At 39.4% G+C, this 17,695-nt stretch overlaps 1 protein-coding gene across 9 annotated transcripts in view; it reads right to left on the bottom strand.

Annotated features, from left to right (window-relative positions):
- The window catches only part of nbeal1 (neurobeachin-like 1), a 48,282-nt gene that overhangs the window by 30,470 nt on the left and 117 nt on the right, over positions 1–17,695 (bottom strand). For 8 of the 9 annotated variants that reach the window (XR_010912239.1, XM_067493790.1, XM_067493793.1 and 5 more), the window contains exons 2-10: positions 16,880–17,222; positions 7,381–7,472; positions 4,001–4,162; positions 3,766–3,847; positions 3,534–3,661; positions 3,314–3,396; positions 2,258–2,343; positions 685–1,060; positions 326–432 (exon numbers count right to left, since the gene is read on the bottom strand). Coding sequence is in view for 8 of the 9 variants with exons in the window: in XM_067493790.1 (XP_067349891.1) it covers positions 326–432; positions 685–1,060; positions 2,258–2,343; positions 3,314–3,396; positions 3,534–3,661; positions 3,766–3,847; positions 4,001–4,162; positions 7,381–7,472; positions 16,880–16,930 (1,167 nt within the window). In the remaining variant the exon portion in view is untranslated. The remainder of the gene's footprint in view (positions 1–325; positions 433–684; positions 1,061–2,257; positions 2,344–3,313; positions 3,397–3,533; positions 3,662–3,765; positions 3,848–4,000; positions 4,163–7,380; positions 7,473–16,879; positions 17,223–17,695) is intronic. The other variant, XM_067493797.1, reaches the window with a different exon arrangement.

Raw genomic sequence — 17,695 nt, 5'->3', positions numbered from 1 at the left:
AATTACAAAATTATGTATTCCAGTACAATTTTGAAGTACTTGTACTTTAGAGTATTTCCATCCATAATTACTAATTTGGAAGTAAAACAAAAAAAAAAAACATTTTTATAGAACAAACAATATATAAAATGTCAATCAATCCTTTAGCGGTTAAAAAAAAAAAACTATACTTTTTTTTTTTTTTTTTTTAAATAATAGGAATTTGATTTTCCCCAGTTCTAAGCTAGAAACATTATCTTCCAATTGTCAAACACCAGATCTAGCTACTCAGATATTGGCGTGTCATCTCTAGCTTATATTTAGATAGAAAGGCCTGTGCTGTTACCTTGCTGTTCTGCAGAAGTCGTGTCAGATGCTCAAAACAGTTACTGTTGAGGAAGATGGCTTGTAGAACTGGCCTGTCTGAACACAGGAACATTTCCCTGATAGTGTCTGAGACAGCAGTAGAAATAGACAGAGAGACACACACAAAGAATAAAAGAAATAAAAAGAGACAGATGGAGAGAATCAGATTCAGAGAGCAATCAGAGAAAGAAAAGCTGGGACTGAAATTAAAACAGATGGTGGAATAAATCCAATAATGGCTTTCCTGTATACAAATCATAACTCAAAGTACAATGGCTAATGGAATGTACTCAATATCCTAAAAGGTATTTTTTGAGGCCTTTGTTATTAAGACCCTACCTAGCATGTGTACTTGCAGTGCCACAAATCGGCTCTCCCAATGACGCCCCAATGTTGGCACTCGACCCTTGCCTTGCTGCTGCTGCTGCTGCTGCTGCTGGCGGGCAGCCACGATGGCTGCTGGGTCTGAGTTTAGCAGTTTAAAGTAGTTTTCTAGCACTGAGGGAATTTCCACTTGCCGCTGGTCTGAGCTGGAAGCCAGGAGGCGCTGCACCACCTCCCGCAGGCAGCCCAAAGTTAGCAGTGCCTTACGGTCGGGGGCCTCACTGTCCCAGTCCTCGCCTTCGTCTGAAGAGCAACTACCCATGGAGCAGTCAGCCAGCACCTGCATCAACACCTCCATGGTGGCTGGAGATATGGCAAGCACAGCATTCTTCTGCAAGAGACAAAGGGGTGCAGTTAAATGGAGCTTAGTCATAGCAAATTGGTTTTAATACAGAAATCAGAAAATAGACAGCCCTGTGACAACAGGTACAACAACAGGTACAAAATACTGTAAAGTACACAACAGAAAGCAAATGGTCAAAGAATAATGCTTTAAAATTTCATGTTATATGCATTCATAAAATAAGCTTAGTAAGTTCAGTAATCAGCATCTTTAAAGACCACAACATAACACTACTGTTAACACTAGTACTAGTACTGTTTACTTCAAACACATAGAGAAATGACAGTCACACTATATTCTAGGAGTCTCTGATGGCTGCCTGGCATAATGATAGCGCCAAGAAGTTGCTTGAATGTTAATTTACTGTTACAGATCACGTTTTTTTTACGACAATGGCTGAGCTGGTAGCAACGGGGCCAATCAGCTGTCAAATTATCAGTAGTAAGATCCCAGGTTTATTACACAAATTTAGACTGAGGTGCACTTATGGTATATATCTATAGTAAATAATTACAATTTCAGGAGAAAATCTATTTAAGTAGATTTTTAAAGAATATCTGTGGATATGAAAATTGGCAAGGTTTCTGAATAATGAGTACAGCAAGGGTACAAATAAGTACCCAGTGTGAATGGTACAAATGTGGCCTTCTAGAGGCTACAGTGCAGGTGACAATTTGTTGTACTTCTAGAAGGTACAATAATGTCACCCAATTTCTGAAAGTGCAGCATTATTATGCATACTATATCAGAGCCAGAAAAATCCATTCCCAGTGCCTATGGCAGCTACTACGGTACTTCTGAAACAGGTACCATCTCATTTTCAGATTGTGGTATTGATTTGGCAACAGTTTGGTATCAGTTCTTGTGACTTCCGTGCAGATTGTGTGACATTTCAGAACTGAATGTCATTGACATGCACATAACCATTGTGCCTTACACAAAGGCTACTGCAAAACTTGCCAACATTTATTTTTGTATCATAATAAAAGACATAGGCCCATTTTTTATGGCATGTTTTAAAGTGGCAACCTTAATTAGACTAAATATGTGGTGGTGTGGTTGAACACACTCCTAACACATCAACTGACAGTAAAAGAATTAAGGGAACAGCAGATGCCGACTAAATCACACCCATGACATGCCAGTTAAAGGACTCTTTAACCTTCAGGACATCCATAGGCTTACCTCATCACCAGCTACTATGGCTCCAAACAAGTGCAGCAGGCAGCACTTCAGGCTGTCCTTCAGGTGTTCACTCTCCTGGAAGCACTCTGACACACAAACATAAGAGTCCATTAGTTTGACATGTAAACATAATATGAGCCATACAAACCTTGACACAACCACAAAATGAAACCTCAGAACATACAGTGGTGTATTTTAGTGAATGCTAACAAAACAGTGATGAATGCAGCCACAAAACTTTATCTTTTCTATCTCTCTCATACAAACACACTTAGGGGCGGAAGCTCAGTAAAATTTGCTAACAAGATAAGACAGGACTTTAGTTAGTACACACAAATGCATGCAGACATGTGACAGCCCTGGCAACAACCTCTGGGATGTGGTCCCAGTCATCTATTAACTCATCTGTCACACGTCAGTCCAGTGAGAATAAATGGAATACCGTGGTTCTGTTCTGCCAGTTTCCAAATCATGCTTCAAACTAAATTTCTAGTCTATTAAGTCATCATTTTAACACAATGTACTATGAACAAAAAAATACATTGTTTTTTTTTTTTTTTTTTAAATCTTCTGAGTACTACCACACACTTGTCACAGAAGCAAAGTATGCAAAACACAAACACAAATGCGCTGACAGTCAGTCACTTTTGGTCATATGTTTTTTATCTTTAGTGGCAAACCACAGCAGCCACACATACAACTTGGAAGAGAAGAGATTATTTGTTCAAAATGGCCGCCGGTGTTGCTGAAGTGCCTTGACAGACACGATTCTCTATCAACTCTTCGCAACACCTGGCAAACAGAACACACACACAAAGACTGGAATCAATTGAATCCAGGGAGGAAGAGAAGGAGGCAGTGGATGACAGAGAGAGTGATTACATGGGAGCTCTTAGAAGGAAACATGGTAGAGGAGAGCAGCTTCTGTTCTGAGATAACTAGTTGGCTGTTTTATGATGGAGAGAACTGCTTTCTCATTCACGCATAAGGCTGCTGAAGCTGTCAGTTTTGCACACTGTGTTGATTGAAAAATAGAGTGAGAAAAGAAAAACTCACGGTAAAAGAAGGGAATAAACTCAACAGTTAGTGGAGCTGCTTTGTACTTCTGTCTGCCCCTTTCTACTGTACCCAGCTGCTCCCTAGGAAAACAAAGAGATATAATATTTTCAAAAAAATATTAAGAAATGTATTTAGCAAAAGCTTTCTTAAATTTTAAACTTGAATTTTAAATCTTAATCATCGTTGTTTGTTGTCATGATGGTCTGGGCGTTGTTACCCGCAGGTTCGATGCCTCCAGTTGCGGTATGGATCATAGAGGCTCTCACAGAAAGCCAGTGCATGGCGGACAAATTCCTCCGCCTGGCTCTGGTCTGCCATCTCTTTCTCCTTGGTCTTGCTCTTCAGCTGTAACAACAAAATCACATACACTCACTGGGACTAATTTTACCTTAAAAATATATCATTACAGTTTGCTGATACTAGTGTAAAGAAACTGGGAGGAGACAAACCTGCTGGATATACAGTGTTGTCATGGTAATGATGTGATTGATGTAAGAGCAAGTGCCAATCTCCTCCACATTGGGCAGGTTCCTTTCAGAAACATTTAAACATGCAAACAGACGTTAACTTAACAGTTACTTGTTTCAGAGTACAACAAGAAGGTGAAAATTTACTAAACACTGGAGTACATGACAACCTTTCTGTAAAGTAACCCTGCTATTTGGGAATGTTTACTGTCCTGACCTGCAGATGATGATTAGGAATTTGAGCAGCAGCAGAGCTAGGTTTTGCTGCTCAGGCTCCAGACCATCAGAAGCTTTCTGGACACACTGCACTAGCTGGTGGCGCAAAACCTGCAGGATGTTGTCTGGTAGGAGGGTTAAAACTGGGGGAAGCTCCTCAGGCCTGAACACACAAAAGTACACAACCACAAATGTAAGAAAAATAGAAATGTTCTTATTTTTCATTAGAGAGGCAGCTTAGCAGCTTATATCACAGCCTTATGTAATGGGTTCATTCCAATTTGGAAGTGCTTTAAAAACAGCCACCTCATGGAGGTTTAATATTGATGCAGCACCACAGCATACACGAGGGCAACTTGAAGAAGAGGGCAATGTTCTGTGTTTCCTCAAAAATGCACACATGCCTACTTCATTCAGCCATTTATTCCTACTATGAGCAGCATGTGTGCTGCACAGCACATATGTGTTAGTGAGTGTGAGTGGGAAAGGAGAGATGTGGCCTCTGCAGAGGAAAGGGAAGAGAGGAAAGGAGGAAGGGAAAGAAGACAGTAGAGAAAAGATAGGATAAAAAGCAAAAAGTCAGCACAAGAAGGAGGCTGAGGGAAAGTCATGATGATGGGAGAAAATGAGTCAAGGGAGGAGGAGAAAAAGGAAATGACAGAGAAAGTGGGGAAATTAAAAGCTTAACAAATAGCATTTAACCACCTATATTTCTCCACCCTTTCACATGACACTCCCTTTTTGCGCAATGTGACTTCCAGGGGGTTCATCGAATGTCCAAGTAAATCTGGCAGCACAGCCAAGGTTTTAACAGACTTCACAGATACCTGTTTGCCCTGCAATATCAGATCCAGGTTTTTAGATTAACACTAGATAAAAAAAACATTATCTGCAACTGATTTCTTTTTGCAAATGATTATGCAGTAGTGTGGCCAAGCTATTTTAGGGTGTGCTGTAGAAGGTTGCATACTGTGTGGTCATGCTTTGGATGATACATATGAGAAGATATAGCAACACACTTGCAATGACCTAACCTAGAACACTGTTTTAAGCATGTTGTTAAATGTAATGAGGAAGTTAATTTTAAGCTACAGATTGTAACATTTATTCTATTAAATAATGTATTTTTTGGTAGAAATTTGCTCCAAAGCATATCTGATGGTGGAAAGATGAAGTTAGACTCACAGCAATGCAGGGATTTTTCACTTCTGTAGTTCACCTCTGTAGGTTAAATTTTTGAACGAGAGTCACCTATCAATGAATTTCTTCTGTGCCAGATTAGTACATCTTGCAGCAATTCCATTTACTGTGATTTGATCATGTAAATTGCCTGAAGGGCTGTGCAGATACTCTTCTATCCTCAACTGCATTTTCTTGCCTTGTATATGTACATGTGTAATGACAATAAAGTTGGACCACAGGACCATCAGTATACATCAGTATTGCCAGCTTCAGCACAGTGCGGGGGGATTGGAAGAGAGAGGAAAGCGGAAAGATAAAAGGAGGGTCCCTGGTCATATACATCAAAAACAGGTGATGTCATACCAGTCATGCTACTGCGAAAGAAAGGTTTTTTTGTAGCCCTCCGGTGACTTTAATCATGCAACCCTCTCCAAGACTCTTCTCCACCGTCACACTGTATGTGGACTGTCACACCAGGGGGGAGAAGACACTGGACCTGATGTACCCAAATGTTAAAGAGGCCTACAGCTCTTCTGCCCTTCCGCCCCTGGGTAGGTCCGACCACAACCTGATCCACCTCCTGCCTGTGCACAAGCCCCTGGTCCCTGGCAGGGACGCAGCCAGAGGGGTCCAGAGATGTTTGTAAAGATCACAGAGGGGAAGGAGAGGCTCCAACAGAAGGATACCAGAGCAGTCTGGAGTGGCATGAAAAGCATCATTACATATAAGACCAGCCCCAGAGAACAAAGGTGTTAGTGGATAGAGCTAATGATTTTAACACCTTTTTCAAAAGGTGTGATGTGCCTCATATCAACCCCCCAATGAGCTTCACCACAGGTGCCCACATCTCGCCCCTGCCTAACTCGGATACCACTCCTGTCTCTGCAGTAATCACCATCTCAGCAGTCCAGGCGAGGAGAGAGCTATGTAGGCTTTGGCCCACAAAGGCTGCAGGTCCTGATGGAGTCAGTCCCAGGGTACTGAAAGACCCCACAGCTATGTGATATCCTTTAGCACATCTTCAACCTGAGCCTGCAGCTGAAGGGGGTGCCTGTCCAGCATGCCCAGTTCAGTTGCCCAGAACAGTTCTATCTCCCTTTCTCTTCACCCTGTATACATCTGATTTCTGGTACAACTCATAGTCCTGCCACCTTCAGAAGTTTTCTGGTGACTCTGTGGTTGTTTGATGTATCCAGTGTGCAGATATCAGAAACGATCAGTGGTGGACAGTTATTTTAACTGCTCTGAGCACGATCATCTCTGGTGGAACTGGTGGTTGACTTGATGAAGTGTGGGACTCCTGTCAATCCTCTCTATACTGGGAGAGGGGGTGAACTTAGTTTTGGAGAACAAATACCTGGGTGTCCACCGGGAATATAAACTGGACTGGTCAGTTAATGCTGTATCAATATACAGGAAAACACAGGTCAGGCTGTATTTTCTACAAAGACTAAGATCCTTCACTAGCACCCCACTGCAGATGTTTTATGAGTCTGTGGTAGCCAGTTCTATCTTCTTTGTTGTGGTTGGCTGGAGAAGCAATATGAAGGTGGCAGGCAGTAACAGACTGGATAAGGAGGGTTGCTTCTGTTCTAGGGGGGGTGGTGGGGGGCCCTCTTCATGTTTTGTCTGAGAGAAGAATCTTGTCCAAACTCCTCTCAATCCTGGACAATCCCTCCCACCCACTTCACTGCATGCTGGCTGCACAGAGGAGCACTTTCAACCAGTGAATGATCACATTTAAGTGCTCCACAGAATGCCACAGGAGATCCTTTCTCCCAGTGGCCACTAAACTGTTAAACTCATCCCCATTCTGGGTGGACTAAATGGTCAAAACTGACAAATAGTATTGTTTTTATTTTATTTATTTTTAATCTTCTAGCTGGGATGTTTCTTATTACTGATCAGGGGTTTTTTGTTTTTTTTTTTTTACTTGTACCCATTTATTGTCTTGGTTTATGCTGAAGTTCTTTCCTTTTTTTTTTTCAACTTTTCACATGGACAGCAGCTATAACAAGGCAACAGAATTTCCCCATGGATCAATAAAGTTGTTTGAATCTTACATCTTGAATTCATTACACACATTAATTGTTCATAAAGCATATAGGAAAATTAACAAAGTGAGCACAGAAGTTGAAAAAATTGATACATAGTCCAATTAGTTAAATAAATAGTTGATAGAAAGCTGTAGTGGTTTACCTTGAAGGTGGCTTTTCAAAGTCCACATCAAGACATCGCTCATAGGAGCTGATGAAAATCTCCAGCCATAGCTTCAAGAAGTCTGGATCCCTCTGAGATATTAGAAGAGAAGACAAATAAATAACCAAAGTGAAGTGCAATAAAGATGGAAAGAGAGGGAAGAAGCTAAAGAAAGACCACAATGCAGTTTTCATGGTTATAATACACAAATGGCTGGCAGCTGACATCACCTTTCAGCAATATGACAGAATATTTTGTATGTGTGTTTGTGTAAAACAGTCTTCTGTGACTTTATGTTTTTTCCCCAGACTTTCAGGGCAAAGTTTTCATTACTTATGCTATACTGCTAATACTTAAAGGATAAAACTACAATCTAACATTTTAGACAAAATGTTGTCCAGTAACTTCAGTGCTTGAGGCAGTGCTTACAGAAGCATGTCAAACCCTTGGGAGGTGGAATGTCCAAGTGTTTGTGTCTATTTTTTTAAAGGCGCGGAAGCTAAAATATGCACCTGTCGGAGTGGAAAACAGGCTTGACTGCAGTCTGAGGGGAAGTTTTAAAACCAGTTGATCAACATTTTCTAAATACCTGGAACCATGCCCAGAGACAGATAGGATGGCAAAATCAGCCACAGAGGAACACAATCCTGGCTCAGGATCTTAGGTCACAGCAGAGTTACTACTGTGAATCCCATCAGCCAGCAGAAACAAATCCAGGACACAAAACACAGGGGATCACACTGTAAAGACTGTTTAACAAGAAAGATCTATATAAATATGTTTTCATGTAGCCTGAAAAAAGAAAAAGCCTCGAAATACCTACTAACTGTAGTTTAATACAAATGGTGTACAATAAGCTCTTTATTTTTTCCATTTCATAATTTTTGCAATGCGTATAATAAATAAGCAAATTAGTTATTACATGACAGCCGCTTATTACCACGAAGATATGCCAATAAATACTGTGCACATTTCTCTTGCTTAAGAAAATGTATATCCAGCAAAAAAATAAATTTTCAATTTGAAATTTCTGCTGAATATACATTTTCATTCAATTTTATCTAGTCAAAGCAACACCATTAACACAGCTGGCCTGTGGAATAATCAATCGTAATTGATGGGTGTGTGGTGTAGTAATTTCATTTTGTTTGTTAACATTGTTACATAAGGGCCATAATTAGCTTCATTACAGATTGATAAAGACTTTTCCTCATATAAGTAAGTACTTTGTCAGTAAAATGTCCCCAGAGCAAAAACGGATATATCACTATGAATTATTTAATATTCGCTGGAGAATGCTATCAACCTCAACCAAGCTGAAGTGTAAACATTTTGTATTCTTACCTAAAAATAAATAAAATGATAAATTGATTATATAAATAATTTAAGAAAATGTTTCTTTTGATCAAACGAATGATTATCATATAATGATGTCAGATATGCAGAGTGCATGCTCGATGACTAACTGAATTGTGAATTTGTGAATTGTGAATTTCGTAGCATAGATTCAACAGCTCAGGTTTAAAGGACCGTAGTGTGTGTATATTGTACTGTGTGTTGACCAGTTAGAGGAGGAGTCTGGGATATGATAAACCACATTAAGACTCACTGTGCAGGGATTCTGAGAGTCAGTAAAAAACTGACGACAATCCATCCAATACAAGAACGACTTGAAACCAAATGATCATCGAAGTGGAACCAGTCACTGGAAACACTCCACTAACCTATGTAAAAAGTAATGAGCTATTATTGTTAGAAAATCAATTTATTTTCTTGAAACTAAAATAAAATTAATTAGAAGCCAAGTAAGGCCACAGGCACTTAGACAGAATACGTCATAATAATCTATTACACCATTAAAATCTGCAGCAAGCAAGCAAATCATACTTGCATCCATTTCACACACTGCTTCCATAATGTCAATATTTGCAAAGAAATTATGAGTCAATTAAAACTAATTTGATAAAAAGAATTGCATACATATTGCATTGTTTGTTTGTGTTTTATACAAAATGCCAGAAATTCACTGGCCTCAGCTCCTTAAATGTCCAGATAATCAGCTTCTCTGACATCTATCAACTATTATTCAGATACTGTATCAATACACTCAAGAAATCACATTGATTTTGGGAAACCGGGATGGGGAATAATAAGTACCTATTTAAATTTCATAGGCTAAAACCTAGCCAATACAAGCCCATACAGTGCATTTAGAAAATATTCAGACTCCCTTCACTTTTTTAATTTTACCTGATACTACAATTGTTTAAATTGTTTTTTTCCCCTTCATTAATCTCCACTCAGTATGACAAAGTAGAAACTAAATTTTAGAAATTCATTAAAAAGGAAAAACTGAAATATCACATTGGCTCAGACAAACAACACTTGAAATTGCACCTGAAGGAGTTTTGTAAGTAACAAAACGTTTGGGCCTCAATTCTAAACATTGTTTGGAAGAAACCAGTCACTGCTCATCACTTGCCCAATACCTTCGCTACAATGAGGCATGGTGGTGACAGCAAACAACCACAACAACACAGGAGTGGGTTAGGGACAACTAAAGTAAAGAATAATGACATAAAATCCCCCCAAACCCCACAAATCTTGTTGTGTCATACCCAAAAAGACTTGAAGATTTAAATGCTGCCAAAAGAGCTTCAACAAAGTACTGATTAAAGGGTGTGAATAATTACATGTGATATTTCTGAATTTTCATTTTAATAAATTTGCAAACACTTCTAAAATTCTGTTTTCACATTGTTGTTAAGGCGTACCGAGTGTAGATTATTGAGGAAAAACTTTATATTAAAACTGTAGCATCAGGATGCAACATAACAAATTTTGAAAAATGAAATGAGTCTTTCTTAATGCACTGTATAACACAAATAGGCGTCATTAATGTTGTAAACAACTATTAGTGTGTTACACTAATGGTTGTAAACATGCATTTAAATAAAAACAAATTACAATTTGCACATTAGATAAAGAAAGTTAATGTTTGTGTAAAAGCTCTCATTCATTCTTTATCTAACATTTGTCAGTCATCATAAAAGGCTGTGAAACTGAATATCTGTCATGAGACAAAGACATTCAGCGTACATAGCCATAATGCTTAGCTTGATAGCTCAACTGCTTTTAACAGGCTTACTTTGGCAGACTCTGGTGTTTAATGCATTTTATTGCTGTTGCTATTATTTTACTATACTAAAACTGCCTCCACCTGGATACCTCAACCTGTATAAACTTGAAAACATCCCATGATCCCAGTTTCAGACATGTACACACAGATTATAGACAATTTCCTTAAAGTTTTGTGTAAAATGAAAAACATTTACGGATTGGAGCTTAAAACAACTGAAAAATGATGCTTTCTCGGGACAGTGCAGCCATCAGGCTAAAGAGTAGGAGAGGGGTTGAGAGACTGACTGCTGCTGTCTGCGTGTCAAAGTGGGAATCAGCCAGAGCAAAGAAGGAAGCCAACTCTTTGCAGTTCCTACTGAAGTAATCAGAGCAATCCAGTGGGGCTGGTCTTTGCTGTGTGCAAGTGTGTGTGAGAGACAGAAATGGAGGAGAGAGAAACGCCAACAACAGCTACGTGTGAATATATTCTTTTGGGAGAACATGGGATGTCATTTGTGTATGCTTCTGTCCCATGTTACCCTAAGCATGAATCATCAACTGCAATAGAAAAAAAACTCTAAACTTTATTACTGATTCCCTTCAGCAATAGTCCATCTACATGTGAAAGCCACTGACAGAAAAGTATAAGATTTATGCCAGCAGCTTCTCTCAATTGACTAAGCTTGCTAGAAGCAGTAACTAAACGACAGAGTGAGTGTATGTGTGTGTGAAAGAATGCCCTCTTTTAGGCAGCAGCTAGGGAGCACAGATGCCCATTGAGGGTTCAGACTGTGGCAGGCAGGGACACACCCTGCTCTGCAAGGCTCGGCTTACCCTGAGCCTTCATCAATGGACACACACAGGACACATGCATACACACACATAATGATCTAAATTTACATGGAGGATACCTAAACAAAAGTCACCTTGTCCTGCCTTTCAAACTTATCTTGTGTCCTGTTGTTTATTATCATATTAAGTCATTTGCCAAGTTACAGTACTACATCACATTCCTAAAAGGTCACCAGCAACAGAGATTGAGGGCCATAATTGTCAAAAGTGCGAGAAACATGCAAAATTTTCACTGACAGGCCTCATTCATTTTAATACGAAACATGGGGTGCTTTTAAAAACACGTGATACTAATGTGTAGTCCTGGATACCAGATAACATGTGGCTTTGTAATACCACATCCTTCCAATCAACATCTTGCATAATGAGGGGTCTGACTATCTCATAGTATCCCAGTGCAATAATTTAAAAAAGGGATACAGGCATTTAACATCTGCATAGACTAACGTATTTAGTCAGATATGTATTGCAGTTTAGTAAACTGTAACTAAATTTTTATTTGGTAAACTCGTCCCAAACAAAACCTCACATATCAACAGTTGATTGTGGTAATAGTAAAAAAAAAAAAAATTATGAATGAGACTACTAGCAGTAAAAAATGAAAGTAAAGGATTTAAGATGTCGAAAAATAAAACCTAAAAGATACTTAGGAATTTTGTTTACTTATAGGAATCTACAAACAACCTCCACTATAAATTGGAGGAATTAATCACGGACATCATGTACACAATTACTATTCTAACAGTTTCAACCAAAAAATAAAGACTCCTGAACGTCATTATTTTCTATGGCGAGCCATATCTGTGTTTGAGTTTTCCACAAATTTAATGGGAGGCAGATAAAGTCATTAGATTACTGGATTGATCTTTTATGCAGTGCTGCTCCACATTGTGCAGTGCTGCAAGAGCCCCACCCCTCCAGACAGGCGTGGTCGGATGGCTGGTCCAGTGGCCGCTTGCTTATTTTAGGTGGCTGTGGGTGACCTGCTTTGGCGGAAGTGCCATGGAGTCACAGAAGCCACAATGTTTAAAAGGTCCCCTCCCAGCATCTTTAAAAGATGGCTGTGGCTGATCTGCTCCTGAACCATTCCAGCCCAACATCACTGCCTGTCAGTCAGTGACAACTCCTCTAGCCATGACGTTGCTGCCAGGGGTGTATTTATAGAGGGTGTTGGGAGAGGTTAAAAGCACATGAGGCATATCTTACACACAATGTCAGTGACATCAGTGTTATTCCAAAGATATACATAGCAAGGAGGAAAAAGAGAAGCAAGAGGGAAACTAAATTTAAAAAGCAGAAGCAAAAAAGAAAGCTAACCTGGGGGAATCAACTTTGCATACCAGCACATGAATGAAAGCCTGACTAAGTGAGCTTGAGTTCCTGTGTGTGGCATAGTGTACAAGCACACATGTACTGTATATATAACAACATAACTGTAGTTTGCAAACAAGCAGCAAAGCCAGAAAAAGACCCAAGTAATCTACTTGGACAAATACGGAAAAGCTTGACACATTCTCCTCTTTTACCATTTCTCATTCAACTGTTCAACCTCATCTCCCTACTCATCTCTCTCTTCCCCTGCTTTCCCTCTAGTCCTTTCACTAAATCATGATTCCCATAAGTGCAGGGGTTTATGCAAATTACCATAATGTCTCTGATCTTGTACAAAAGCCACACACCAGGCAAGATTGGGTGGGGTGACATCAGACAGAATGACAGTTCTGTGAATATTAAACAGAAAGCACTATTTCTAGAATTCTGCTGTTGGGCTTAACTTTAAAACTGCAGAAGGAGCAAATGATACCTCTGATTGCAGAGGCATGTTCCCTGTGGTTGGGAATTAAAAGGGCTTTTCTGCAGCAGACAAAGGCTTTAAGAGACCAGATGGCATTATTCAGGAATCTGCTAAACCCTCCACTTTCTCTGTTAAGACCTTCTACAGAATAAACTGGTAAATAATAAGAAGCCCTGCAGCATTTGCTTTTGCTGTTACTGTATACCAGCAGTAACCACTGTCTACTTGGGGGACGACTCTCTTAGATGAACCAATGACAGGCGGCTAAGAGGATTGTTGCTTACATAATGGTCTTAGGTGTTGCCTGTGACCTCTTGCCTCTCTCTACAACTCTAAGAACCGCGTTTGGACCAGTCTTTGTAGCTATTGACGACTCATTTACGTGTTGTAGTTCATACATTTAAACCTTTTTATTGTGTCAACAATTTCCTGCAACTATCTAAAACCAACAATTGACAACCACTTTAGACAGATTGTCCACCTTTAGGTGAGAGAGACTGCATGACAAATTGCAGCCTTATCCTCATTTATCACTACCCTCTCTGTCTCCACCCTGGGGAAATGTTCCTGTTCATAATGACTATAAGACTATAAGTTTGTTTACCATAATTGACTAAGTTCCACTTCAGTGGTTATCTTATTCTTTGATCTGACTACATAAAAACTGCAAAATAAATAAATAAATGTGAAAACATTTAAAAAGTTAAAAAATAAATAAATAAACAGAGACAACATAAACATTTAGCTAAAAAAATGTAAATCAGGACCTTAAAAAAATAAATAAATAAAAATATAAAAAAAATAAATGATGCATTGATTTTTAAATTAATCACACACATATTTCCGCTACAATGCACAATGGGCATTAATCTGCAACCAAAAAATGCACTATTTTCTCCTGTTTGGGTACATTTTGTGTAGAACTGCAGTACCCAGCATTTTAAGTAAAATTTTAATTAAATTCTATAAATAGTGAGCCATTTTGAAATTTGTATTTCTTTTGTAGGAAACAATGGCCTTGTGCCTGAGTGATACGAACATCGTAGGGAACTAAGAAAATACCAACACAAGCAAATCCCATGAGAGCAGGATTTTTTTGCAGAGTCCATAGAGGAATATGGAGGTAAAATACCTGTAATACAAAACAAACCTAAGGAAAAGCTGTGGTTAAAATCAATCTGCCTTCTGCCAATAACTGATGCAAATTTTAAACAAATTTAAATTAACGTTGATAAACGTGAGCATTACTAGTAGTAACTGGATCTTAAATCTGTTAAGAGAGAGCAAAGCTTCCATTTGGTTTTACATTTGTGTATATTTTAACATAATTGGCAAAGACATTTTTCACCTCCACCTACATGTGGAGGTTAACATGTTATCAGCTGCGGTGTCTGACACATTTTGGAAGCATAAGTACAAATACACAAAAACAGTATCGTACCCGATAGCCAAAGCAGGTATCGGGATCGGGCCATCCCAATACGATACAAACTCATCCTATTCCTCTTTCAGCAGCGAGAACTGGGTTAAAATCAACCAAGTGACAACAACATTCAAATATTCAGACATAAGAAGTCAGTAGGTTAAACAGCTGATGTCCTCATTAAAGAACAGGACAAAGCGGTTACACCAGTGAGGCCTAGGGCTGCTTGTGCTGTAAAAGATTCTACTGTCAACAACACAACGTATAGCTTACTGACTGCCTGTTATCAATCATTAAACAGATAGAGGATGTAATGCACGTACAACATCAGGATGAGCACAAGAATAATATACTTTCCAAGTCACCTAAATGAAGTATATGATTCGGTTTAAATGCTTGTACTCTATTCAATCAGATCATCAACACAATAACATTATCGACTATCTAAACTACTAATATTTTCTAGCATCCACCAAGAGAAGAAAAGGGTTGTGCTGGGTTGACACAACAAGACGCTGAAAAGGGGAGGCAGCAACTGAAGTTGCTTGTTGAACAATTAACTCTTCTGTGGGATACAGGGAGTCTCAGGGCTCACACACAAACATTCCTCACCTGATTTATGCCATGTGACTGCAGGTTCTCTTTACAGCCATCATAACTTGGCAACCCTCATGTACACACACACCAAAAAGGTAAGTTGCCTGCACTTATATAGCGCTTTTCTTCCTATTAGTACTCAAAGTGCTTTACGCTGCTTCCCGTTTACCCATTTGCACATTTACACACAAACACACACAGATGGGGGACTGGCCTACATCCACCGGCACTAAGTTGGGGTTCAGTGTCTTGGACAAGGATACTTCAACACGTGACCGGAGGACCTGGGGAATCAAACCAACAACTGCAGAGATGGTGAACGACCGCTCTACCTTCCTGCCCCACAGTTGCAAATAAAATGCACCTTCCTCACAGTTTATTGTTTAGCAAATAGCAAACACATACTCTTTCATTTTCACGAGTGACTGTGACAAATGTATTTTGGCAGTAGCTTAGCTGATTACTTCGGTTATGAAGCTCAAACATCTACAACAACACTCGTACTTGATAATTTATTTGTGTCGCCTTGTGCTTTCCTTCTATGGTTGTGGATTATTCCATGTCATATCCTAACAGAAAAAAGCTCTGCTGTCATGAGATTTCAGAGACTTTGGAGGGGGTTTTGCACTGTGTTCTGTATGTGTGTGTGTGAAATTGTGAGGGATTACTGTGGGAAAAAGTGTGCAATTGTAATCAGGCTCACGTGAGGAGCGGCTCAGGCAGGCCATTTTGATTGGACACCAGGATGTGTGCATGCTTAATCACTGAGTGAATTAAATCTAGCCAACAGATGACTGAAGGGTGCTGTCTCTGCTAGTCTCATTCATTAATCATCTCTATTGCAAAAACAAATCAGTATCGTACATGCACACCAGTGTTCCCTGCAACAATACCCACTTCATAATGAACTGTGCCATGAGAAACCTCTTAAACAGTCTGCTGGGACCATATACACTCACTGGCTAATTTATTAGGTACAATACAATATAATGCAATCTTATACAGCAGATGTGGTGTATGAATTCTCCCCTCACAATGTTATAATTTCATGACCTCAATAATAACGTAAAATTATCACCTTTCTGACAGTTTCAACTAAAAAAACTGAGAAATTATAACATTGTAAAAGTAGAATTCAAAGAGCCGCTGTATGAGATTGCATTAAATTATACAGGTGTATCTAATCAAAGTGCCCCAAGTCATTGTCATTACAATATGCTGAATCTAAGGGAATCTAAGGGACTGAATTGCCTTTTTGTTAAATATGAAATATTACTTGAATGTGATCTAAGATACAATGTGTTCTCTGATTACTTATTCATGTATAAGCTAATGTGTTCCCTACCAATAAATCCTTCAGAAACTGCCTGGAATTTCATTGTCTGAACTCACCAGAGTGTTTCGAGTCTTGAAATTTATGGCATAATATTGCATAAACTTTTACAAAACTCATATACATTTTATACGGTATGGGATTAAAAAGATTCTTGGTTAAAATTGTTCATCATCAATGCCAATATTTTTCTAGAGACAATCATCTACTGCTGCAGTATGCTCCGTGTGTTTTAAAAATATCCAATACAAATGCCAGAGAAGCTCTTAGCCAGAGAGGAAATGCCATTACACTGTCCATTACCTCACCCAACGACATTCTTCTAACTGTTGACAGAAAACAGATCAGTATGTGTGTGTGTATACAGGGATACACCTACCTTAGTGCAGTAGAGCATCCAGACCTCGTACAGTCTCTCGTTGGATGCCATGGTGCCAGAGAGTGGCACCGTCAGGCTGTAGTATCCACCTAGGTCACTTCCCTGGCTGCTTCATGCTCTTCAGTCTTTCAGTCCTGAGCTAAACCCTGTGCAGCTGGGTTTCAATGCTCAACATCCATCCGAATCAAGTGTGACACTCTTTAAAGATGAAGAACGAAACGATGCTAGACTTGCTGTGGCAGAAACTTCTCCAAAAATTATTCCATGGCAAAGAACACGGAGACGCTGGGCCTGTGCTTCCACTCCTTGGCTCTTTTTGGAGCTATTTCCAGCAGCGTTTGTGCTGTCAGTAACACAGACACAGTCATAATTAACACAGGCGGATGTTTTTGTCACGGTAAAACAAATGGCGATGCTATTCACTGCTAGCGGCAACAAAACACCTCCAGAGACGTTAACGTTACTTTGAGCTGTCCTGCTGGCTCCAAGCGCAGGCTGACGATGGTGGTTAACTAACGTTACACCACAACACACACACCATTCGAAATAACTGTTTCTCTCGTGTGCTTTACACATAAGCTACAAGCGACGTACTCCGTTATCTTTAAACATTAACGTTACAGTATCAGTCGAACTAGCGTACCTGACTAAGCTAGTTAAAGGCTAGCTGTCAAAAATGCCTATTTCTTTTTTCTACCCACTCTTTCTCCCCCTCCTACTCGTGTGACAGAATTACCTCGTCCTCTAAATCCTGCCCGACTACAGGAGTCTCATATATAAAAATAATAAACCCGTAAAATGCTTATAAATTGCAGC

Source organism: Channa argus, chromosome 23 (assembly GCF_033026475.1).
Source record: "Channa argus isolate prfri chromosome 23, Channa argus male v1.0, whole genome shotgun sequence".
In the NCBI taxonomy this organism is placed as follows: Eukaryota; Metazoa; Chordata; class Actinopteri; order Anabantiformes; family Channidae; genus Channa; species Channa argus.
Note: the sequence above shows the minus strand (reverse complement) of the source record. Positions and strands in the feature narration are given on the sequence as shown.